The sequence below is a fragment of the Hyperoodon ampullatus genome (assembly GCF_949752795.1).
Source record: "Hyperoodon ampullatus genome assembly, chromosome: 2".
In the NCBI taxonomy this organism is placed as follows: domain Eukaryota; kingdom Metazoa; phylum Chordata; class Mammalia; order Artiodactyla; family Ziphiidae; genus Hyperoodon; species Hyperoodon ampullatus.
In genome coordinates this window covers 107,423,992-107,450,902 of record NC_136915.1, presented here as the reverse complement: position 1 = coordinate 107,450,902, position 26,911 = coordinate 107,423,992, and the positions used below count along the sequence as shown (strand labels likewise).

At 38.9% G+C, this 26,911-nt stretch overlaps 1 protein-coding gene across 9 annotated transcripts in view; it reads right to left on the bottom strand.

Annotated features, from left to right (window-relative positions):
• The window catches only part of PDE4DIP (phosphodiesterase 4D interacting protein), a gene marked incomplete at both ends in the record, with an annotated part of 218,443 nt that overhangs the window by 92,453 nt on the left and 99,079 nt on the right, over positions 1-26,911 (bottom strand). For all 9 annotated transcript variants that reach the window (XM_079696963.1, XM_079696965.1, XM_079696977.1 and 6 more), the window contains 4 exons: positions 15,399-15,516; positions 18,940-19,115; positions 19,252-19,375; positions 21,936-22,012. In XM_079696963.1, coding sequence (XP_079553089.1) covers positions 15,399-15,516; positions 18,940-19,115; positions 19,252-19,375; positions 21,936-22,012 — 495 coding nt within the window. The remainder of the gene's footprint in view (positions 1-15,398; positions 15,517-18,939; positions 19,116-19,251; positions 19,376-21,935; positions 22,013-26,911) is intronic.

Genomic DNA, 26,911 nt, shown 5'->3' with positions numbered 1-26,911 from the left:
AATCATCAAAACAAAATCTTAGTAGCTCCATCGTGAGAGATTAGAACAGCCCTTAGAGCTTTGGCTTTAGTAGGCTACAGAACTTTGCATCTGTGATTTCACCTAAAGAGGCATGTTCTGGTCCCAAAACCAAGAATGTAAAATAGAGTTCCAAGTAAAACTCACTACAGGTGCATTTTTGCCTACCTCTAGGGATATGAGCTTCAGAGTCAGAAGAAATTAAGTAACAGTCGTAACAATCTTTGGAATCCATAGTGATCTATAGAGAGGCAAGGAGTTTCTGGCCTGCCAGGACACTACCCTGCCATACCCTGTCTTAAGTATTATCCTAAAGAACAGCAAAGACTCAAAAGTGCAAAAAGTGCAAATTAAGACATTAATCAAGGCCTCATCTTTGAATGTGGATGCCAGCCACTTTTTCCTATTGGGGAAAATGCTAATGAAACAAAGTAATTAATGAAACAAAGTGCTCCTGGGGAGCAAACTCTAAATAATACTTTGTATTCATCTGACCTGTAGTCTCTAAACTTTAATGACAACATATGGGTAGTTGGTATAGAAGAGCAAGTCAGTATAAATGGAGAAAAGGCAACTTACTATTGAAGAATATGTTAGTAAAGAATGTGTAAGTAAAGATCAACATACTGAAAGAGCTATACATACATATCTAGGCTTCCAACAGATAGAAATAAATCACTCAACAATCAAAGAAAATTTGAAGACAGCACTCTTCACGCCCAGAGAACATATTTAAAGACCATATCTCAAAACAGATAGTAAACTAGAGTACTAGAACCACTCCTAAACGTGATCATTTGGTATTATAAAACTAAAAGATCACTTTTGTACAGATCAATTGAAATTAAAAATTAAAACATGAAACAAGGAAAATTATGTGATAATAAATTCAGCACTTCATGGTTTATCAATATTATCTTGGTCAAGATTTTGTATTTAGTCAACACTGGCTATCTATGGGGAGGCAAGAAAATGGGGAGCTGAACAGCAACATTTACTTTTATTCTATATACCATGTATCATTTGAATTTGGGGCAATGAATGTATATTCATATATTATTTTTAAAATGTTTTAAAATTAGGAAATATTCTATAGTTAAAACTAAGAATTGTGCCAATTTAAGGCACTTATATCAGAGTCTGAGTGGTAAAACTTGAACCCTAAAAAATGAAAACTTTTATAATATGTGATATATATATATGTGGACAACTTATATAAACAAAGGTTCAAGGGGATATACAAGTTATTAGTGATTATGTCTGGAGAGTAGAACTATGGATACTTATTTTCTTCTTTCCTCATTTGTATTCTAAAATTTTCTATAAGCATGTATTGATTTTGTGATAAGAAAAAAAACGTTACTAAGAAGAAGATAGGATAAACACATTTTGATATGTTCATATAATGTAATATTAACCATCAATAAAAAAGAATGGGGGCGGGGCTTCCCTGGTGGCGCCGTTGTTTGAGAGTCCGCCTGCCGATGCAGGGGACATGGGTTTGTGCCCCGGTCCGGGAAGATCCCACGTGCCGTGGAGCGGCTGGGCCCGTGAGCCATGGCCGCTGGGCCTGCGCGTCCGGAGCCTATGCTCCGCAACGGGAGAGGCCACAACAGTGAGAGGCCCGCGTAACGCAAAAAAAAAAAAAAAAAAAAAAAAAAAAATGGGGGGCTTCCCTGGTGGCGCAGTGGTTGAGAGTCTGCCTGCCGATGCAGGGGACACGGGTTCGTGCCCCGGTCCGGGAAGATCCCACATGGCGCGGAGCGGCTGGGCCCGTGAGCCATGGCCGCTGAGCCTGCACGTCCGGAGCCTGTGCTCCGCAATGGGAGAGGCCACAACAGTGAGAGGCCCGTGTACAGCAAAAAAAAAAAAAAAAAGAATGAACAGTGAAACAAGCCATTTAACTATATCCTGTGTGATTTCATTTATTTTGTCTAACAACTTAAAGTCTAACCACTTCTATAATGATAGAAATTCAGAAAGTGGTTATGGGGGGTGAGGATTAATTGCAAGGGAGCACAAAGGAATTTTCTGGGGTGATGAAAATGTTCTATATCTTGTTTTGGGTGATGATTATATGGACGTGTACAGTTTTAAAGCTCATTGAACTGACTGCTTTATCTGTAGATTTTATGTTAGTATAGTTCAATTAAAAAAGATAAGGAGTAAATTAGTATAAAAATATGTATTACCCATAAATTTTTAATCTGAGGGATTTCTTTCATGGAAAGTAACCCCTATAACTTTATCATAGGAACAGCTTTGAAAATTGGGAAAATATAGCCCAGAAGAATTCTATAAAAGGCCCAATTGCGACTTCAAAACATCATAGTTCCTATCCATATGAGTGTTGGAAAATATTGTTTTATATACATTTACACACCATACATTTACGATTGAAGCAAAGCATGTTGTTAAGGTGGAACCTAGGGCTTTTGTGATGATTTAAAATAGGATGATTACTTCTAAAACTTATCAAAAGTTACATAATAAAGGAAAATCTTACTGAGAACAGGTTTCATATTATGATAAGCGATAATGAGTTAAACAAATGATTAATTTTATATATCAGCAGTTTGCCCTCAAAATGGATTGATAAATGCATTCACAAGCACATATTTGCTGTCTATCCTAAGTCAAATCACTTATATCTGGCCCTTAATTTCCTAAGCTACAAAATAAACATATTGAATTTAAACAGTGGTTTTCAACATTTGGCATGCATCAGAATCACCTGGAGGGCTTGTTAAATGGTAGATTTAACAAGATTCTAATTCAGTTGGTCTGAGAAGGGGCCCAAGAATTTGAATTGCTAAGAAATTCCCAGAGCATGCAGATGCTGCTGAGAACCACACTTTGAAAACTACTGAATTAGAACTCTCTTAAAGTGTATTCAGACAAATGTCAGCCAAAGGATCAGAAGTTCTGCAGATAAATGGAAAATCCCATTAATGAAGAACTACGTACAAAATTGTTGAATTTAGAGAACTATATGCCCATTTGGAACAAGATTCCTAAGTATTATTATGGTAGGGATCTTTTGCACTATCTCTATTTTGATCTCTAGATTTGAGGGCCCAGGAAGATTCTCTTCGAACCGAAGCTACTTTTGTACTCCCTGTGTTGTAGTGTTTCTAAGACCTAATTCTGGGCTGGGAGGGAGTTTCCAAGAGGTGAAAAATCCCCATGTCCCAAACCAGTTGTATTAGCTTTCATTATCCTAGTTATGATGTTGGAAATAGCTGTTCTAATTACTAAAATCTATGCCATAGGGGGTGGGGGGAGTGATTCTGGCAGAGAAGCAAAAGCAGATGAGGAAATGCAAGAATATCAAAGTAAAGCCAGTTAGGCTTTATGGTAACACCACAAGCACGTTCATGATTTCCCTCTGTTGGTTGGAAATCTTTAAGAATCCAGAAACAATCATGCTTTGCATTAATTAATAGCACAGCATTTCAAAACACTTGTTTTAAAACTGGGAGATTTCCAGTTCAACTACAGATTGCTATAATATGGTTATCAGCAGAATTGATTTTAAAATAGTAAACACTGCAGTCTTTCAGGTTATTAAATATCCACAGCTGTTTAAGTGAATTTCAAAATATTTGTTAATCAACTGATGAGCAAAAATTTATGCAAACTCAGTTTTTGTTTTTGTTTTTTCTCTGTCTTCAGAGAGCTTTCAGTTTAGTTGAAGGGGAGAGAATGCGCATGCTACAATCAGAATAACTGATTGGTAAACTAAATGGTACCAACAACTTCAATGTAAGTGCAGAAGAAGTTAAGTATGAGCTGGTACAGGTGAAGGGGGTAAGAGTGGGACTTGAGATGGATCTTAGAATGGAGGAAACCAGGGAAAGGACTCCAGAAAAAGAAAACAGCATCATCAAAAGTCTTGGAAGTTGGGTTAAATATGATGCTAACCTGTCAGTAAAGGGAAAGATTTTGTGGGATATCTCAGTGGCCAGGTTCATCCTACTCTATACATCTATACATACACTCTGTACATCTCAATAATTACTCATTCAAAGAACATATATAAAGGGCGAACTGAAAGCCAGACACTATGCTATGGAGGGAATTGGCAACTAGAATTTGGTTAATGTTTGAGAAAGGCAAAAGAATTTGGACTTTCTGTTATGAATTTAAGCTAAGAATGGCATGATGAAAAGTTTGTTTTAGGAAAATGAGTCAGACAACAGGATGGCTTGGAGTTTTAGGGAACAGGTTTTGGGATGGTTACAGGAAGACCTGTTAAAAATCCATTGCCTAGAGACCATGCTCCGCAACAAACCACCACAATGAGAGCCTGCATACCTCAATGAAGAATAGCCCCTGCTCACTGCAACTAGAGAAAGCCCACATGCAGAAACAAAGACCCATCGCAGCCAAAAATAAATAAAGTTAAAAAAAAAATCCATTGCCATTATTCACATGTGAGATAAAAAAGGTCTGGTATAAAAATGGAAAGAAACTGGTAAATATGAGAGTCATTTTGAAGTAACGAGCAGCAGGACTTGATGACATATATGCAGAGAGGATGAAGGAAAAAAAGGTTAAAAATAGAGATAAAGTTTTTGGCCTGGAAGATTGGTAGAAAAAAATTGCCTAAACAAACAGAGATGTGGGAGTTGAGTCCATTTGCAAAAAGATAATACAAAATTTGACATGGGACATGCAGTATTTAGGGACTGAGGAAAAAACTAAGTGAAAAACACTAAGTTGAGCTCTTCCACAATCAAAACACAGGTGAGAGGGGGACAGAGTTTCAAGAATGAGAGGGGTAGTTAACACTGTCAACATCTAGAGAAGGATCAGGAGAGATGAGGTCAGGCATACCATTTTCTACAATAGAGTAAACTTGTAAACTAAGGAGTTGTTACCTTTAACTCCTCAGAATCCTTCCCTATCAAGCCAAATGCTAAATTCTTTTTGACTCTATTTCTAAACATCTCTAGTGTGTTCAGAAATGTTGTTTTGCATTTTCCCTACACTGTCCTTTTCAGGTTCTTAAAACCTGAAACCTGAATCATGTCACATAGCTTTAGAAACTTACTCCTCTAATCATCCTGCATATTATTTCTAGAACATTCATAGTAAAGATCCATAATTGTCCACTACCTATAGCACCAAGTCCAAAACTCTTAGCTTGGCATTTCAATATCTGTACAAAAAGATCCTAATCTACTTCTCTATCAGCTCATCTCACATTTCTTCTCTAACCAAATGGTGACAGGGTAAATTTTTGGATATAGTTATGTTACTTGTATACCCCTACCTACCTCTTTCCTAGTCCGATGGTAAGGCCCTTAGCATTCCCTTGACATGGGATTTTTTGCAGAGCAAAGAGCAGAGATTGCCTGAAGTCAAATGAATTTCCTGACTTGGATAAAATTCTAAACACACTGAGAAGATTAAGCCAGGTGTCCCAGTGGGGAAGAGAAGAGAGTAATGTCTTTGAGGTCAACAAAAGAGGAGAGGGTGAGATTTCACCCCAGTTGGGAAGAGACTGGGGAGGGGGTGAAAGAGTAACAAGGACCCACCTCCATTATCAGTGCCCTGCAGAAGAAGCAGGACCTGTGGGGGAGAAGGCACTGGGTGACTTAGAGAGGCTAGACTCTAGGTCAAGGGGCTCCATAAAGAGTCCAATGTAGCAAGCAGTTAGGATTAGTAGAACTGTATGTGCTGGGGCAGGGGTGCTTCAGTGGTGGACCAATGATCAGAGTTGTCTCCTTGATGCTTTGACACCTGATAAAGCCCAGGGACCTTCACCTTCACATAACTGAGAGAGTGGGGAGGAGGAAGAACCAAATGAATGGAATTTAATTTCCCACCAGCCTGATTAGGATAGGGACTCAGGGTAACATTAAATTGATTTAAAGAAAGTAAATGTGATATTTCCTGCAAAACTAAATTTGTGAATTCAGAGTAAGAGTCATACCCACTATGAACTTTTTGTAGGTGTTCAATGAGGGTCAGTCCTAGGCCTTTTTCACCTCTATTCTCTTTCAATATCATCTCATCCTTTTCCACCTTTATATGAGTAACTTCCAATATATTTGTAATATTGTGATTTATAATAATATATATTTGGTTTGTCCCCCTTTCTGGCATAGAATCCTAAAACCCTTGGAATTTCTTAAATGATGAAAGTGATAAAGGTCTTTTATTTTGTTAATAAGGTGAGTTTTGGAGTGTCACTAGGACACTGAGGCGGGGGTGGGGGGGGTGGGGGAGGGGGAGGGGGGTGGGGTGGGGGTGGGGGTTGGCGGCTTGGCAGTAGTGGCCAGAGGAACCAACCATGTGATTAGAGGGTTGGAACTTTCAGTCCCACACTCCAATCTCCAGGGAAGGGAAAGGGGCTGGAGGCTGAGTCAGTCGACAATGGCCAATGAGTTAATCATGCTTTTGTAATGAAGCCTCCATAAAATACCAAGAGGACTGGGTTCAGAGAGCTTCTGGGTTGGTGAACATGTGGAAATTCAGGGAGGTGCCTGGTGAGGGCTTGGGAGCTCCACACTCCTTCTCATATACCTTGCCCTATGCATATCTCCCATCTCGCTGTTCCTGGGTTATATCCTGATACAATAAACCAGGGATCCAGTAAGTAAAATGTTTCTTTTAGTTCTGTGACCTGCTCTAGCAAACTAATCTAACCTGAGGAAGGGGTCATGTGAACCTCTAAATTTAAAGACAGTCAGTAGTACATGTAACATCTGGACTTGTGACTGGTGTCTGAAGTCCAAGGAGGCGTTGTTGGAACCTCTAATCTATTGCTGGTCAGAAGCACAGGTGATAAACTGGGATTGCAACTGTTGTCTGAAGCCCAGGGGTGGGGAGGAGGGGGGAGGGAGGGAGCAGTGGGAGGGGTGTGGAGGTATTCTTATAAGACTGAATCCTTAACCTGTGGCCTCTGATGCTATCTCCAGGTAGACAGTGTCAGAATTGAGCTGAATTCTTGAACACTCTGTGTCTAAGAATTGCTCGGTGCTGTGTGGGAAGTGTCCCTGCTCTCAATACACGTGTTGGAATTGGTGCTCAGAACCAGTAAAAGAATATCTTTATTCCAGAATTCTCCTCTGAGTTCAACTCTCAAATGGCCAACTACCTATCTGTATCTGCACCTGTATGTGTTAGAGACATCTCAAAATTACCCCAGGAAAGATTGATTGACGTCTTCCCCTTAACTATAGTGCCTCCCCCTCCTTCCTCCTAATTCTCTATTAAGGATCAGGGAACTATGGATTGTGGGCTCAATCCGACCCCCATCTATTTTTGTAAATTAACTTTATTGGAACACAGCCATGCCAAGTCCTTCATGTATTGCATATGGCTGTTTTTGTGCTGCAACAGCAGAAATCTTATGGCCTGCAAAGTCTAAATTATTTACTCTCTGGCCTTTTATAGAAAAAGTTTGCTGATCCTTGCTCTTTGTTTTTTTTTTCAATGTATTCATCACAGTTTGCAATTATTTGTTTGATTACGTGGTTATTTAACTAGCTCCCTTATTAGAATGTAAGCTCCCTGAGGGGAAGGACTCTGCCATGCTTATTCTTACTGTTTCTCCAGCACTTAATTGCACCAGTGTCTGGCCATGGTAGGCACTCAATAAACAGTCATGGACTGGATTACATGAACGGATGAATGAATGAATGACTTATTATATCTTAAAATTTTATTTCGTTCTTTTGCCTTAGCACAAAACTTCCATTCTTGGTTACCGTCTAGTGACTTCATATCTTAATAGAGTTCCATGATAGTTAGTCCCCTCACCTTTTTTCTCCTCTACTCACTCCTCCTTCCAGACTAATCTTCCTAAAACAGATCTCAGATATATCACTTTCTGGCATAGTAACCTGGAGACCTCATGACTTACCCACAATCATAAACTTCTTGACCTGCCATCCAAGGCCCTCTGACTCTAGTATCACCCTATCTTTCTAGCCTAAACTCACTGTCCCCCTGAACACCCTCACTATTCCAACTACTGCTTCCTTACCTGTAACTTCCCTACCGCTCTCTTATCTACTTGTAATGTTCTTTCCCATTACTACCATCTCCTCTTGTCAAAATCCTAACCAACCTTCAAGTATTTTCTTTAAGCTGCCTTTCTTAATCCCCTCAAAAGACATCTTTCTCTTCTTTGACCTTCCAAAGCACTTTTTATTCCTATAGTAATATGTGTGTCATTTTTCCATATTGCCTTCTTCCCTTTAGCTGGTAAGCTCCTTAAGAAGAGGAACCACACTTTACTCATCTTGTCATCTTCTGAGGTACTTTTATCAGTATGTTCCCAGATCTAAGTAAATAATCATTGAATGAATAAATAAATTGATGCCTAATATTTTTATGTCTTATTAAAATCCTTCTCATTCCTTACAGACCAGAATCTTCACGGCCCACCCCAGCCCCTGATTTTTTCCTTTCTCTCCTGCCTTGTATTTTGTTTCCATCAGAGACTTTCTTACCTTCCAATTAGATTGTAATCCCTAGAAGTCAGAGACTAAACCTTATGTCTTTGTCTTCCTCTTCCTTCACCTTACAGTACCTGTGCAATTGTAAGTGCTCAATAAATAAAGCTATGAAGAAGCCCCTCTTTTTTCCATCTGATAAAGTCCATTTCTGAGACATGTTACCAATGAAGGTTTGCCTGGGAGACAGTGACGTTGAATGAGGATTTGTAAATGAGTCTCCAGCTTCAATATTCATCAGCTTAAGAAAGGGATATTGAAAAGCTGCTCTAAAAAAAATTCTTCTTACATGAAGTTGGCTGAAGCTGCCTGAGCTGCTAATCCCTGCCAGGTTTTCAGTCTCTGCCTTGAGCATTTAGAGCGCATTCTTGCCTTAACCTCTATGTCAGATCTCTCCACGGTAACACTGGAATGTTTGCTATTTTAGGAAATCTGCCTCACTGCATGCAGTGCTATTTACATTAGGTTCCAGACAAGGCATAAATGCAATGGCTTGACTGTCGGCTGCTTTGTGTGAGTAGGAAGGTCCTGATGGCTTAATGGATGCCTCTCCCTAATTCTGTTGTCCTGTTTAATTTTTTAGGCCAACCACAGTGTAATTACACATTAATAAATAGTGCTTATATAATACTGGGGGGAAAGATGGAGAGAAAAAAGAGGAAACAAAACAAGGATTCCTCCAGACGTTTCCTTTGCAAGTACATTACCTCTGCACCACACCACCCCTCCCAACCCCCGCCGCCATTCCCCCACCCCCCCGACCCCCACCTTCCTACCCTCCAGGTCTGGTTTCATTTAAAATGTTCTTTGAGATAAAGCTTCCACCATTCTGTAGAAGGGAATAATATCAATAACTGGAATGATTGCCAGCTTTTCCCTGCAACTCTGTGGAAACCTTCAGTAAGGAAGAGAAAAACGCTTTGTAAACTGCACTTTATTAGATTTTCTGACTCCCTAGTGAGAAAGAGGTAGACAAGTTGCCGCAGCATGACAGCGCCATCACAAAGCTCCTGAGCCCTCTGGTCACCACATGCTGTCAATCCAAATGGCCATGGAGGATTGAGAGCATACATGGAGTGTTGTCAATCCGTGGCATGTCAAGTTTGTGGCATTTTTGTTGTTCTATGAAGTTAATTATATAAAAGAAGTTCATAAGTATTCTACAGGTACATTCCAGCTAAAATGGATGCTGAACAATGTTTTGGTAGAATGGAAAAGTCAAACAACTAGAGGGATAATAAAATCAATTAAACCAAATAATCTTTATCAAAACTGTCTCTCTTATTTGAGGAAGAAAGGCTCTGAAGTAAAACTTCCTGTACTCAGAGACTATTTCCCAGTCCAGACTTTCATACTGGGATCACGTGAGAAGTATTTATCTCTGGGAGGTGGAGTAAGATGAGTGTTTTTCATCTGGACAACTCACACCTAGAAGCGTATGACTTGCGAGCTCTCTTTCTTCTAAAGCCCAACTGTGGTGTCCCCAGTTGTGAGGGGTTGGAGTTCAGGCCTCAGAACTCAAGCTCCTCTGTTCCCTAACATCTGTAAGGGGTTCAAGGGATGGCTTTGCTGGCGATGAGAGAATTCTTCAGCCTCTATGGAGCAGACCCAGGGCTTAGAAATTGAACCTGTGCCTTCTGCATTGTAGAGGTATGGTTCCTGTGGTGGAGTAATAGAAGTGGCATGGCAGACTCAGGTTTGAGTATAATACAGTAGAACTAAGATGCTGCTACTGTTAGCAACGATAACACCCCTAGCAAGGACTTCAGGTGTCACAAATAGTTGTCACACATCACTGTTTAGACAAAGTGCTTTATAATTGGTTTTACAATATTCTTTACCTTTATCTAATTCACAGAATGGGCTAGTTGAAGCCGTTACTAGCTGCATCAAACCATGATTTGCTATCTCAAAAGGTGACATCAGTTATCTGCTCAGTCTTCTGTCTAAACAACCACCAGGATTGCCTTTGTATAATGCAATCATAAGCTTTTATTCCCTTTGCTTACTTTTTAAATTTTTAGTTCTTCATTGCCTACAACATGAAGTCCTTAGCTTGACATTTATGGGACTTTCCAGCTATATATTCCATCATTCTCCAACACTTATCATATATTTGAAAACACCAATTACTTCCAATTCCTTAGGTGTGTTCCACACCATTGTATATAATGTTCCCCTAACCTAGAATGCCCTTCTCCTACTTTCTGCCTGGTGTACTCAACCTTTAAGGCCCCAGGTCAAGGCTGACTTCCAAGTGAGGCTTTCTCTGACTTCCAAAGATAGAGTTAATCCCTCTCAACTCTGGGTCCTCTTAGCACTATGAGTATACTGCTCTCTCTTCATTTATCACACTGCATTTTAGTTCTTTGTTTACATGCCAATCTCTTATTGGGCTTTAAACGTTTTGAAGGCCAGGACCCCCTAGACCAGTGGTTCTTATCGAGCAGCCATATCCTAGAGTGCATTTTGGAAGTTTGCGGGGGCATTTCTTGTTTCAATGATGAGTGGGGCTAGGGGGGCTACATAACTTTCAATGGGCAAGACAAAGCATTATTCCAAAATGTGAATGACTTTCAAATATTCCACTGGGCAGTGATGCAGGTAATCAAACTGTTTATATAATCATCTGGACCTAGGACTTAATTCTATTGTATATATGAACACAACGTTAATATACTCTGACTTTTCTATGAGTTAAACTGCTACATAAATTAAAGGAATATTATTTAATTTATTTGTTCATTTGGAAATTTACCAAGAGTTTTTCATTTTGGCACTGCCACTGGAGCATAACTAACGGCACTGTCCCTTGCCAGTTTTGAATTGCCAATATAACATGCCTGCACCAGACTGCATTTGAAGCTGTGACTTCCCATACAAGCACCTGCCTATTTCTTTATATCCTTTAATATAGTTGTGCCCAAGAATTTACATATTAAAATAAACATTAGTTTATTATAAATTAATCTCTTTTTATGTTTCATGTAGTTCAGTATCTACTTCACTGGATTGCTTTGAGGCTTAAACTAATTTGAGTTCATTATATAAGGTATTTAGAGCAGCACCTGGCACGTAGAAAATGCTACCATATTGTGCTGATGTTATTACTACAGAAAAGTTGTTGAATATTCATTGATAAATATTTTAAATTATATTTGGAATGTATTTAAGAAATCCTGTGACTTTACTTCTAGGTTTTATATTATAATAATCTGAACCATTTGAGTGTGACTACATGATCCCAAGATGTTATAGAATGTGCTTCAATATTTCTTTTTGTCTAGGGGACAAAAGTGAGATATAATTCTCATTGTGATCAATTTGCCCTGAATGATTCACACTCTGTTGTGGTCTTCCTGGGGAGCAATAACACAAATAGACAACTTTGAGTTTGGTCTTTGCCTATAAAACAGTTTTTCTATGTGCAAGGCTAACAGGTCCAGAGGGAGAACTGTGACCATTAATCTCACTAATACTGCTATACTTAATAATTTTGTCATTGTCTTTTGTAAGACAAAGATAGTTACAATGTGAATGAAGTTTACAATATCTGACTCATTGACTATGTCTTTTTTAGCCACTACTCATTTTAAGAACAGCCTTACTCTCTTTCAGGTTGTTAACAACAGTAGTTACCGTAGACAACAGTAGTTATAAGGACAACAGTAGTTACAGTGTTTTGAGCACTGTGCTAGGCACTTCACATATACTATTTCTAACCCTTACAAATAGATGAACGTTACAGAGGAGGAAATTGTACTTGGAAGGGTTATGTAACTTGTCCAAGGCCATACATATAAAAAGTGTTGATGCTGACTGAGATCAAATTCCAAAACCTGAGCTCATTCTTTCATACCACTCTGCTTCCCCAGATAAAATCCAGGAGACTTCATACTAGAATCCGTTATTGAAGGACCAAGATTCTTCCTCTAAACTGCGACTTGAATGTTTCCTTCCGTTAAGTCAATCTGAACCACTTGAGCATGGCTAAATATTCCCAAGGTATTACAGAAATCATTTCAATCTTTCTGTCTAGGCCATAGAATATAAGATAGAAGCACAGTGACCAAAACCATTTCCTTTCTTTTGGAGTCTGGACACACATTGAGAGAAGGAAGTTTTCAGAGGATTATCTGAACACTCACTAAAAGGCTGACTCTCTGGCCAGGCTTCTTTGGGCTGTTTTAGAAATGATAATATAAAATAATTCTACGCACAATGAGCAGTACTTGGTGCCTAGTTTTTTTGTTTTTTTCTTCATAAGGCACAGACCCAAAGGGAGAAACTAGAAAATGAGCTATGGGAGGCTTTCTGTCCTCCACATTTGAGAGGACCTACTGTCAGAGGCCCCCTGTGGCAGATCTTTCCAGCTTGGGTATTCTGGCCAGTGTGCCTCAAAATGGCTCACCACTGTGCTGAGATGCCAGCCCCTCAGCTCTCAGGTGGTGGAGGCTCTGAAGGTGGACACAGGTAATCACCTCCAACCATGACCAGCCTCAGTCACTTTACTTCAGAGTAACATAGACACATAATCAGCTCCTATGAAACTGAACTTTCTCTGAAAAATGTTGGGAAACACTGATTGACAGAATTCACAGCATGATGTAATCAGGTTTATAAATGTACAAAGAGTTGGGCAATAACAATAATAATAAATTTTTATAGGTACCAGCAACATTAAAGAAGCATATAAATTTAGCACAATTTATGTGACAATGTATTTCTTTCTTCTGCTCACCCAATGTTATAATCCTCTAGACGCTGTACTTAACCTTGTTCTAAGCATTCCTTTAGGATAGATTGTAAATAATTTAGTCTCTTTGAAATTATAATTTTTCTGTTCTTCAAGTCTGTTTTAAAAACTGATACCAACACACTTCCCCTTATTAGCATTGCAAATATTGAACTACATATACCCATTTCAGTGCTTACCAAAGATACTAATGAAAATAAGTATGTGTACCTAAATATATGTTTCTATATGTCTGTAACTATAAAACTAGAACAATGAGAGTGATTTTATTTCAGAATTTATGTATTTTTCTTTCGAAGTGCTTACCTTGGGGACTATGCACTTTCCCCAATGATGCTGGACTCATTAGAATAGAATGTCAAAATTGTAGGATACTTTGGAGATTGTTTGGGCTAATTTTCCCATTTTACACATATGGAGGCTGAGAGTGAGGTATCCATGGTCATACAGTTAATAAAGAAAGAATCAGGATAGAAACCTACTTCTCCTAATTCCCAGCCAAGTTATTCCTAATTAAAAAATGTTATGGGATCTTCCATACATTTCAATATGTATCTTGCAAAAAGCCTATAAACTTTAATTTTTACTCATATCTATCAAATTATATGCATACACATCATTTCCTGAGTTTGTTAACCAGAGCTTTCCAACCAAAATGGATCCAGAGTCCAAGGTGTTTACAGTGTAGCCAAGATAGTGATTTCTTCTGCCCTCGTTGTGGCCTAAGCACCCAGGATGGTCACTTTCAAGTGAGGAGCTCCATCCATTTACTGCTACACCTTATAAATATTATCATTCATTATTTTTTAAAATTATAATTAATAAGTGAATTTATTGCAGGGCCTCAATTTAAAAAATGTACCAAATCATTGCCTTTCTTCTATACTTATCATAGCTATTGAAAACTGTAATTCTTTCTTTTTCTTTTTTTTTTTTTTTTTTTGCTTATTTGGATTTGCAGACTTTTAGGTAATTGCTATTTATTACTTGAGTGATAAAAAAGAGCAGTGGATAATGAGAAAAATGAGAAAAAGTCACTGGTTTTAAGCAATTTGATTATGTTGTAAATCATGCCTTTTTCTACATGTTTCTTATTATTATTTGCTATTTTTGTCATGACACAGGAAAGGTGAGGAAACACTGCTTTATACTAATTTTTAGCACTGCTCTTTTTATCCTGATTCCAACCTTAGTATATGTGACCAATAAATTAAACTGCACATATTTTGCTTTATCATTGATCTAAGATTTGTAAGAATACCTAGTAATTGTGTATGTTGCTTGGGCACAGATACATTCTAGGGTTCCTTCAGAAAGTACCTTTTTAGTAAATTAAAAGTTGAATGAAGGAGGGGAGTTCCCTCTGAGGTAACCTCCAAGAACAACAATACAGATTAATGCAATAATTTTCACAGCAGTGAGGGTTCTCTCTTCAATATTAAAACCACGCTATACATTCTCTATAGTTATACATCACTAGGGTGGCAGGCAGAATCCTAAGATGGCCCCTATGACCTCCACCTCCTGGTATCCACACCTTTGTACAATCCTTGAGTGTGAAGAAACCTGTAACTTGCTTCTAACCAATAGAATACAGCAAAGGTGAGGGATATTGCTACACAGTTATGCACTGCTATATGGCAAAAGTGAAGGAGTGTTGCTGCAGATGTAACTAAGGTCCCTACTCAGTTGACTTTAAGTTAACCAAAAGGGACAGTACACTGAGGGGCTTGACTTGATCAGATGAACCTCTTAAAAGAGTGTCTAGAAGGGAGAGAAGCAAGAGACTGTCTCTCTCCATGGTTGGCTGTGAAGAAGCAAGCTGCCATAACTTCTACAGTCACACGGAGATATTCTTCCAACAACCTCAGGGAGCTTAGAAGTGGAACCTTCCCTAAGTGAGTCTCTAGCTGAGAAAGCAGTCCAGCTGACAACTTGATTTCAGACTTGTGAGACCCTGAGCAGAAAACCCAACTAAACCATGTCTGGACTCTTGACCCACAAAAACTGGAATAATAAATACATGTTGTTTTGAACCACTGAATTTGTAGTAATTTCTTACACAGCAATAGAAAACGAATACATATAAATGTAAAATAGGTCTCCTGAAAGCTTGAAGCTTTGTGCCTCAGGAAGTACAGCCCAAACCTCACCTGCACTTCCATGTCAGCTGGCTCCTCCAACAGATGTAGCAGTTGTTGCTTCTCTTGAGATAGCTGTTCTGCAAGTTTCTCCTGTGCAGCCAGGCTCTGACTCAGTTCTTCAATTCTTCTGGAGCAAAGAAAAAGTAAGAACAATTATGGCCATGGTACAATTACTACTTTTATTTTTCAGCCCACTCCAAAGATAGCATGGTCCAGTACAGTAAGTTTTTACCTTACAAAGAGTCATTGAACTCTTTGAAACTTTTATTCAGTAAGCCATGTATTCTCTGCCCCAGTCCCCAAATATATACACAAACGATTTTTTGCTTACATTGTCACAGGTTCAGAGACCTCTTGAAGCCAATCCATGGATCTACAGACCATAGATATAAAATTCTTGGAATAGGGGCCAGAAGTTGTAGAGTTTTTTAAATTGCTATTGTTCCATTCAAAAAACAATTATTAGGTAACCATTATGTATATAACTCAATGCACACTACCAAGTACTGGGAATATAAAGTTGGAAAACACACAATCTCTGCTCTATAGAAACTTAAGTTCTTTTGGTTTGTGTGCCAAGAGTTTGGGAAATGGGGAGGCACAGCTATATCAACAGCTATATATATTAGATAGAATATAATAAGGGCTACCACACCAGAGGTATATACCAAATAGTACACTGAGTGTTGCCATGGAGCTACAGGAGGAAAGATAAAGAAGCAATTCATTTGACTTGGAGGAGTCTGGGGGGAAGCTCAGGAGAAGAGATTGTGAAGACTGGGTTATTTTCCAGGCTCAGAGGGAGGAGTTTAAATGAAGGAATGAAGGCATGAAGATATGAGACATATGGGGAAGCATCACTGGAAGGGAAAAGGGGGAAAGGCTGGTGGGAAGAGACAATGGCTGGAGAAGAGGCTGGAAATTCAGACTAGAATTCAGTTGTCAAAGACTATGCATGCTGTGCTGATGTATATAAACCACAGTTTCAACTCGACAGTTATTCATCACCTACTACGTGCAGGGCATATCTTGCTGTTTCTCTGTGTGTAAGTCTTTGAGTACTAGAGATACCTATCCTAGGAAATGTGCTGGTACTAGATGAAATGTTTCCAATTTTGCTTATTATTCCTGTGTATGTAAGATAGTGATAGCACCTTGGCAGGAAAATAGTTTGGCAGAAAGGTGAAGGGTATCAGAAAGTCAAGTAGGAATCCCTTAAATTAAGGTATGAGGATCAGCTAAGATTTGGGGATCAGAAAGAACTTTAAAAACTTTATACAAAGGCAAGCTATAATGATAATTATGATGATGAATGTGGACTCCATATCAACTTCCCCACAGTATCTGTGCTAGAATGTCTCTACTTTTCTCAAGCTCATACCTCATTCATCCCTTTGACCCTCAGTCTCTACAGATAATCTAGTCTCCTACTTTACAAAGCTATTCAAGGCCATCTGATATGAACTCCCTCAATTTACTTGTCAGGTATGCATTTGTTTCTTTTTTCTTTTTTTGGTTTGACAAGCATTTATTGGACTGAGACAGTCTCAGGGAACCTAGCAGGGAAGATCTGAAGAAAATACAACACCACACAGAGAACTGTACACTAATGGATGTGCATATAAAACAAAACAATAGGGCTTCCCTGGTGGCACAGTGGTTGAGAATCTGCCTGCCAATGCAGGGGACACGGGTTCAAGCCCTGGTCTGGGAAGATCCCACATGCCACGGAGCAACTAGCCCCGTGAGCCACAATTACTGAGCCTGCGCGTCTGGAGCCTGTGCTCCGCAACAAGAGCGGCCGCGATAGTGAGAGGCCCGCGCATCGCGATGAGGAGTGGCCCCCACTTGCCACAACTAGAGAAAGCCCTCGCACATGAACGAAGAGCCAACATAGCCATAAATAAATAAATATTTTTAAAAGGCAAAATTCCTTAAAAACAAAACAATATAAAGACTTAATTCTGCTGTCACAAAAGCCTTCACAGAAGTAACCATTGATGCCTTAGTGAGTTCTGAAGAATGAATTAGGAGCTCACCAGGAAGGGAAAACACACGTTTCCCACAGAAGGAAGAGCATGAGCAAAATTCTGGGGACCTGACATAGCACAGTATATGCTTCTGGAGGTGCTGTGCCTTTAGGGTTTTGATTCCAGCAATGCCTGAAGCCATGTTACATAACTCTCTAAATGCCAATTTCTTCATTTATAAAGTATAATAATCCCTAACTCATGGGATCGTTAACTTTATGAGAGAATTAAACTTTATGGGAGAATTAAACAAGAATGTAAAGTACTCAGCTCAGCTGTACAGCAAGAGCCCAACAAACCTTAGTCGTCATTATTATTACTAGTCTGGCATCAGTGATATATGAAGGGGTCCTGGTAGGGGATGGGTCTGGGGGAAATCAGGGGTCAAATCATAACAGGCTTTGATGGCCACACTAAGAACAGATTTTATCTCCTAAAGATGTTGGAGAACTTTCTAAATTGCTCTGCAATAATATGATCAGATTTGTGTCTCAAAAAGATCACATTGGTCACTGTGCGTACCTTGTGTGTGTTTTCACCTATTCAGTTAAAAACCACTTAAGGCTTTTTATGCCACCATAGTATCATGCTTTGAAGAGGCTAAATCATTTGTCAATTTCATATTGTTGAACTTCCCACTTCAAAGCTGCTCTGAATTGTTAGATTGGGATGGAATGCAGAGGGTAGAACCAGAAGTAAAGAGAACCGTTAGGAAGTTGCTGCAGTAACCAAGACACAGTGGTGGCCTCAACAAATGCCCACTTACTTTATGAGAAAACTCAAGTTCCTTACTATATACAAAGCCAGCACAATCAGACCCCCTATTCCCAATACAGCTTATCTCTCATTAGTCTTCCCCAGACCCTCTGCTCTGGTTACATAGCACTAATTACACGTTTTGAAATATGCCCTTCCCTGTATCTCCCCTCAATGGTGTCTCCTCCTGTACAGGACATTCCCCCTCCCCACTCACCTCCTACACTCTTTCTTATAACTCCTATTCACTCATCAAAACTCATCTCAGATTTCACCTCCTTCAGAACACTTTCAATGGCACCTTGCTCTTTTAGTCTGGAATAGATGACAATTCTATACACCCCAGAGCATCCCATGTTACTTCTATCAGAGAACTTATTAAAATTGTGTAACGTGTGTCTTGATGACAGGAAGTGGGTCTTTCATCTCTGTAACCTGAGTGCTTAGCCCAGTGTCTGGCATATAGCTGGTGCTCAGTAAATGTGAATAAGTGAATCCATGTCTCTTGTTTACTACCATTTGACCATTGTTCTACTTATACCTACTTAAGTCTCCTGATTGCCAGCTAGTCAGTTCTGTTAATGGATACCATTAAAGACGCAGCCCTAAAAAGAGATTTCTTTACTTGTGGGAACCATAAAGTCTTGGTAATGGTGAAGGTCCACCGTAAGTCCTTCAAAGGGAACAGTGCAGCTGCTATATACTCACACAGGCTCGAGAACAGGCAAAAGACAAATGGCAAATAGAGCACCAAAAGCACCTACTTGTCCCTTTGGGCCAGGGCCTCAGTGTATTGGTTGGGCTTGACCCGGTTTCCTGGTATATCTTCCCTGTCCTTGGTGACTCCCTTCAGTTTCTCTGAGAGCTCCAGGTTACACTCTTTCTCTGCTTCCACCAGAGCCGCCATCCGTGCGGCTTCATTTTTTGCTAGCCTGGATTCCTGCAAAAAGGAACGAGAAAAGAACAAAACCTGAAAGGCTGCAAACATAGGTACTTTAGGGAGGGAAAAGGTGAATGCCAGGAGGCAGAGCAGTCGGAAAAGAGGTAAAAGGGAACCCCTAGCCGTGGATACTCACCTCCTGCAGAAGCTGGATCTTACTCTCCAGGAGCTCGTAAACATGCTCCGTCTCCTGCTGTCTCTCCTCAAACTGGCGCCGGAGCTCAGCTTCATTATGGCTGTTGAGATTCTCCACATCAGTGCTAAAACCAGAGCATTGGCCAGTCAGAGCCAGTCACATAATTTAGCAAGTGGACCCATTAAGGCTGTTTCAGTAATTCAGAGTCCCATTGATGAGAATAAAAATGAAGTATTTTTTTCCTCTGCAATTATTTGTGCTTTCCAACTTTTCAGGTAATCTTTTAGGAACTCTGATTTGTGTTGTTTGTCAATCAGAATATACCTGACTACCTAGAGGCTTCATTACTGCTATAGCTTCAAGAGAAGAATCTTGCATATGAAAGGCAGGTAGTCATCAAATGGTTTAGAACTCAGCATCCATGTTCACCATCATCTGTCCCTGGACTTTTCCATTAAGACTGCTCTCCCAGAGTGCTTTGCTAGTTCCTTGCTTGTCTTGCTATTTGAATTTAGAGTGTTCCTTCCATTTAGGTTGCTGGAATAGAATATCCATTTGGACAGCCACAGAAATACTTTTCTCCTTTACAGCCAGTAACCCATAGACTGTCCTGAATCTGGGCTACCTACCCAGAGTTCTATCCAGTTTTCCCACAATCCCATGCAGAAAGCAGACGTTTAATCTATGGAAGCTCAGGGTTCTGGCCCAGCTTTGCTTCTCTGATGTCCTTAGGAATGAATACCCAGGCGCTAGCATGAAGCGGGTAAGGTGTCACCAGCTTATTTATAGCTAACAACAGCTGCCTTTGGATGTCTGAGGATTAGAAATTTGGGGGCAGTATCAGGTGCTGAATGATCTTAATTCCGGTTTGGTTTTATTCTTGTTTTAAGCCATTTGTTGAGAACCATGGACAATCTTCTTGTTCTCAGGGCAGAGAATGATATTGAACCTTCATAGGCTCATGATAAATCAAAGTTGCTCTATCCAAGCCCAGTAGTATTTTAATATTTGCCCCAGAAGGCTGTGTCCATGGTGACCAAATGGAACTTCCCTAAAGATTATAGAATTCCTTGGTCGATAGTGGACACTACTCAGCACTGTCCCAGAGACTATATTTATCTTGAGTTCCCATGTCATTATGCAGCCTTTTGGTGGTAGAAGGGTCTTTGTTGTACAAGGGACACAAGTCAAGAGAATAACCTAAGACCCTTAAATAGACCTCAGGAATCATCAACTTTGACTCCATATTCCTTGATAAATGCAATAGACAACAGCTAACTACAATGTCTTAAGATTGGAAGTTATACATTTTCTGAGTAAGTCAGCCAGGAATGCCTGATTTAATAGGCTACAGCTGTTGTGAAGTCCGAAGAGCCTTGGACTTGATGCCAGAAGATGTGGGCTCTGCCACTCATTTGAGAAGACTTTAATGCTCTGTACCTTAGTTTTCTCATTGTTAAAAATAGGATAATGCCTCTTAATTAAAAGCTGAAATGATATAATTTTTTTTAAAAAGCACTACACAAATCTCAAAACTTGTAACTCAATTGTTATTATAAGTTTTCCTAAAATCTATTAGTTCACTTAATGCCATAGTAAGTATTGAGTAATTCCAGCATACTACGTATAGTTGAGTCTGGTTTAAGTATTCTGATGTTGCTGGACTATCATCCTAAGCATCAAGAAATACTGTGGAGATAGAAGGAACGCCAGATCAGATTGAATGTATACTGATTCTAGGATATAATCTGAAAATTATTTTTAGTAACAATTTCAATAGTACTTGTCATTTAAAACTAAGGGTTTTTTATTTATAAAAACTGTAAATTATAAAAGTAACCATCTTAACAATACAGAAGGTATAGAAAGAAAAAAAATTGAAGTCTTCTCCCCATCACAAACTCCACTCTCACTCCCCTGATACAGGCAATGTTAAAGAGTTTGGTATGTAACCCTGCAGTTTTTTTCTATTCATATTCAAGCAAACACATGTACACATAGATTGTCTTTGCCCAAAGGGGCTTATACTCTAAATATCACTCAGTACTTTTCCCCCTTACTTAGTCTATCAGGGACTTCCCATCAGGATAATAATATAGAGCTAACTCATTCCTTCTAATGACTACATAATATTCCACAGTATGTTTATATCAAAATGTTTTCAACCATTGCCCTATTGATGTATAGTTGTTCCTAGTTCTTTTTTTGCCATTACAAATAATGATGCAGTTAATATCCTTATACGTTTATCCTTTCATACTCTTGCTTTTATTTATAAGGAATAGATTCCTTTTAGGAATTATTTGACCAAGGGAAGTGCTAATTTTTTTATTTTGATAGGTAGTACCACATTCCAAAAATGTTATCACAATTCACACTCTCACCAGCACTATATGAGAGTGCCCATTTCCGCCAAAGTCTATGTCAGCCCTGGATGTTATTAGTAGATTACTGACTGGGAAGTTTATAAGCTTAGGTCTGATGAATTTACCAATCTATGACAACATCTCTCAGACTTATTGGAGCCCAAGGAAAGAAAAGCACATTGTTTCAGTTTCTTAACTGGATGCAGCATTCAAATGCCAGAGTTAAGGGTAAGGAATTTGGTTCCAAATCTATTGCTCTCAGTTAATGAGCCAGACTGGAAAGGACCAAGAGTTCAACTAGTTCAAACTGCAACTCACCATGTTTTATCCAGATGCTGTTTCTTGTCCTGGAGTTCTCGTTTCAGGCTCTCTACTTCAACCTTCAACTCGATGTTCTGAAAAGTACACAGGCATTAATCGTCATTAACTGCCACAGACCCTCTATCAGACAGAGAAAGACAAATATTATATCACTTTTATGTAGACTCTAAAATATGATACAAATGAAATTATTTACAAAACAGAAACAGACTCACAGATGTAGAAAACTTATGGTTACCAAAGGGGAAAGGCGGGGTGGGGGTGGGGAGAGAAAAATTGAGTATGGGATTAACAAATACACACCACTGTATATAAAATAAACAATAAGGATTTATTGTATAGCACAGGGAACTATATTCAATATCTTGTAATAACCTGTAATGGAAAAGAATCTGAAAAAGAATATATATATATACACACCTGAATCACTTTATACCTGAAACTTATGCAATATTGTAAATCAACTACAGTTCAATTTTTTTAAGTGTTCACTGTTATTACTTATAAAAACAACAGTTTTCCCTCCCTGACTAGGATAGCTGAAGTTCTCAGTCATAATCACATATTACATTAATCATATGTCATAGAAAGGAAAGAAAATTATTACACCAAAGGTCGGATATCCTAGGCAATCTGATCTGAACATTCTTCATGTTAGCTTTATTCTTCTACGTAAGTAGAAAAGAGAAATGAAAAGGACGGAAAGAAAAAAAAAGAGAAAAGAAAAAATATAGTTACTTCTCTAGGCTTTAGCACTATGTCTATTCAAGCAAATAGACAATATAATAAAGTTTACAAGTCTCACAGAGAACTGCTAAAACAGTTTCATCCCACAAGGTTAGATCCTAAATCTTATGATCAATTATTCTGGTGGATCAAGGTAATTTCATGGGCTTTACAAAATCTACCACATGGAAATGCACATACATTCCAATTTACAGCATTAAATTCTAACCCTCTCTACCCTCTTTCTGCAGAAAAATCACCACATAGTTAATCACGTTTCTCCATTCTCCGTTAGTAAATATTTAAATTGTTAAATTCCAAGAATAGCTGAAGTGGATCCAAAATTAACTGCAGTTTCTTATCTTATCAGCTCTTTGTCAAGATATCCAAGGAAATGCATGTACTCAAGAGAGGGTGGCTGGCTGGGGGGAGAGCACCTTTCTCTCCTTCTACTCTCCAGAAGAATATCCACCCACCTAACCCAAGGAAAAGTTTCAATAATAATGATAAGCAATACAATAAACTTTCATTATGATATTAGTACCTAGAACTAGAGGACTGGGCTAACAATGAGTTTATAGATTAACTGTGTTTAATCAGATTTTCTCTGTGTTGGTAGCTTGTTTTGTTTCAGGACACATCACTTGAACAGAGTCTTAACGCCAATCCATGTTAAACACAGGATTCTCCTGAATTGATTTCCACCCTGGTGTGCACTGCAAAGTTCCATATAGAACTGGGTTAAAAGAAACCAGTAACCAATTACCTGATTCCTTTCCAAGGATTCTCTCTTTTTTTTTAGACTCTATCCTTTTACTTAACATGCCATAAAATTTTCCACCCCTTCCAGTTTTATTGGGATATAACTGACATACAGCACTGTATAAGTTTAAAGTGTTCAGCATAATGATTTGACTTACGTACATCATGAAATGATTACCATAATAAGTTTAGTGAATATCCATCATCCCATATAAATACAACATGAAGGAAATAGAAAAAAATTTTTTTCCAAGGCTTCAATTTTAACTCTGTAAATTGATCTACTGCTCATATAATCCACAATGTGCCTAACCCTTTTAAAAATAGAGATTTTCAAAATTTTGCCCCAGCAGAAGCTGTGACACCAGGAATCATAAAAAAACGAAACAAAACAAAACTGCTTTTTTAAAAAATCAAAAGAGAAACAGTTTTGCCTGACCACCTTAGAAAAAAAAAAGATCTTAATGCAAAATATATCAGTCCTTTCATCATTAGATTAGAAGCATTATTACCCATTATATTAACTAGGTCGATAGTTTGCATACTGTGTCCCACCAGTATTCCACAAGACACTTCTAGGAATGGGAGAGGGAGAAGTTTAAACTAAAGAAGTGTGGTCACAGCCAGGGAATGTTAAAGGGTCTGCTCTGACTCTTGCAGACCCCTCTCCTCCACTGCTAACAGCACTCTTAATGTGGAAAGGGACTTATCAGGTCTTGTGGGGAACAATGAAGAGGCCTGACACTTGTTTCTTATACTCAGTATGCCTGCAGTCCAGTTGAGAGGAGCAAAATTCTGAGGTATGGATTTAAAATGCTAAAGGTTATCACTGATGAGGAAGTTTAGGATATAGCCTAACCCAGGGAAGGTTTAATGTGTAAGATATACAAGGGTAGAGAAGGTCACTGTAGATAAGGAAATATGGTATTAAGCTAGAAACTTCTCTACAGTCCATTTAGTAGCTCACTTATTTCAAGCATAGATATCTCATACAGCAAAATTCTAGAATAATTTTTAAAATTTCATCCGTGGATTGATAAACAGATAAACAAAATGGAATGTTATTTGGCCATAAAAAGGAATGGTAGATGCTACAACATGGCTGAACCTTGAAAACATTATGATAAGTAAAAGAAGTCAGTCACAGAAACCACACATTGTATGATTCCATTTATATGAAATGTCCAGAATAGGCAAATCTAGAGAAGCAAAGTAGATAGGTGGTTGACTAGGGCTGGGGGAATAGGGGAATTGGGAAGTGATGGTTAATGGGTTGGGGGTTTCTTTGTGAAGTGATGAAAATGTTCTAAAACTGACTGCTATGATATGTGCACAACTCTGTGAATATTCTATAAACAGATGTGTACATTGTACACTTTAAATAAGTGAGTTGTATTGGTATGTGAATTTTATTTCAATTAAATTATAAAAAATGTTTCAAAAAGCCCTAGGAAGGGGCTTCCCTGGTGGCGCAGTGGTTGAGAGTCCGCCTGCCGATGCAGGGGACACGGGTTCGTGCCCCGGTCCGGGAAGATCCCACATGCCGTGGAGTGGCTAGGCCCGTGAGCCATGGCCGCTGAGCCTGTGCGTCCGGAGCCTGTGCTCCGCAACGGGAGAGGCCACAACAGTGAGAGGCCCGCGTACCGCAAAAAAAAAAAAAATAAGCCTTAGGAAGTTATAGTGGTTATAATTAAATGATAACGATGATTACATATTGCATATCACACAGGCAGTTAGAACAGTGTCCAGCACCCAGGGAACATCATTATTATATCTGAACTAAAGAGCAAAACTATACGTTGCCTTCAAGCATCTCTAACAGAAGTTAGCACTGGGTATTTCAAAATCTCTTTCCAGTCTTGCCCCTCCTCTCCAGCACCCATGGTTACCACCCTATGAGGTACTCCTTCCTTACCACTGGGATCAGAGTGAATAGTCTCAAAACTGATCTCCCCAACCTCAGTCTCTCCACCATTTAAATTTTTCCTAAAGCATGTTTCTGATTAGTTTACTCCCTTTACTCAGAAAGCTTTTCATGGTTTTTAATTGCACGGCAATTAAATTTTACACTACTCAGCTTTAAAATGGAGTCTACTCAAAATCTGACCTCAACTTACCTATCTGGCCTTATCTGCCATCACACTCCACCAATCTCCCCCACTAAAAGTCATTTCTTATGCCTCTGATTTTTCATAACTATCATTCTTTTTGTACTTCAATATTGACACACCAAATAATGCTATGTCTTTCTACCTGCCCTTTTACACTTTTGAATTACAGATTCCCTTGGGACAGAGAAAAATGACGGTGTGGTGGAACTAGCCAGGTGTGCTGGTTGTAAGCTTGTGCCTTTTGGCTTTGTGATGTTGGGACATGGGTTTCAGGACAGCAGACCTAGAAAGGCAGAAATCCGTTTCTGCCACTTACTAACTGGGTGATCTTTTTTGTGTAAGTTATTTAACCTCTTAGAACGTAATTTCCTCATCAATAAAAAGGGGTTACAAAAATTACCTTGAGCGGTGTAGTGAGGGGTAAATGAAATAACCTAAGTACCCAGCATAATGCCTGACCCAAATATCTAGCAGCTGTGACTAACTTGAGGCCCTCAGTGTTTTTGCAACTTCGTGTTTAGTAAATGCACTGAATGAGTGAACCAACCAACTGACAGGAACAGATACACCTAGGCAGAAGTGGAATGACAATATGTTTGTTGAAGAAAAAAAGGATTGGCTAATGCTGTGTAATTATACAGGAAAACTTTTTATCTGAAGTCTTTAAAAGACCTTCTCTGTTTTAAATCATGAATATTCCCTAAGAGGTATATTATTAACTCATTGAAGATAAAAGGTAGCTAAATCTGAGGCAGGAAAAGGAAAAATAACTTGCTGCAGGGCAACTCAAGTCACTAGTAGAATTCCAAATACTGCTTAGAATTCCAGCCTCCTCTTCTACCTTTCATCCTCCCCCATAAAAGGGCCATTCGACTCTTGGGCCTAGTCTACTCTGAGACTCAGACTTATTAATTAAGATCTCCAGACCTTAAAATGGACATTTTAGAGAGAGGCGAGCACGGACCAAGCATTAGATGGTACCTTAAATTGGTACAGCCACTATGGAGAACAGTATGGAGGTTCCTTAAAAAACAAAAAACAGAGCTACCATACGACCCAGCAATCCCACTCCTGGGCACATATCTGGAGAAAACCAGGCTTCAAAAAGAAACACGCACCCCATTGTTCACAGCAGCACTATTTACAATAACCAAGACATGGAAGCAACCTAAATGTCCATCAACAGAGGATTGGATAAAGATGTGGTACATATATACAATGGAATATTATTTAGCCATTAAAAAGAAATAAAATAAAATAATAAAATAAAATAATAAAATAATAATAAAAAATAGCACAGGGAGATCAGCTCGGTGCTTTGTGACCGCCTGGAGGGGTGGGATAGGGAGGGTGGGAGGGAGACGCAAAAGGGAG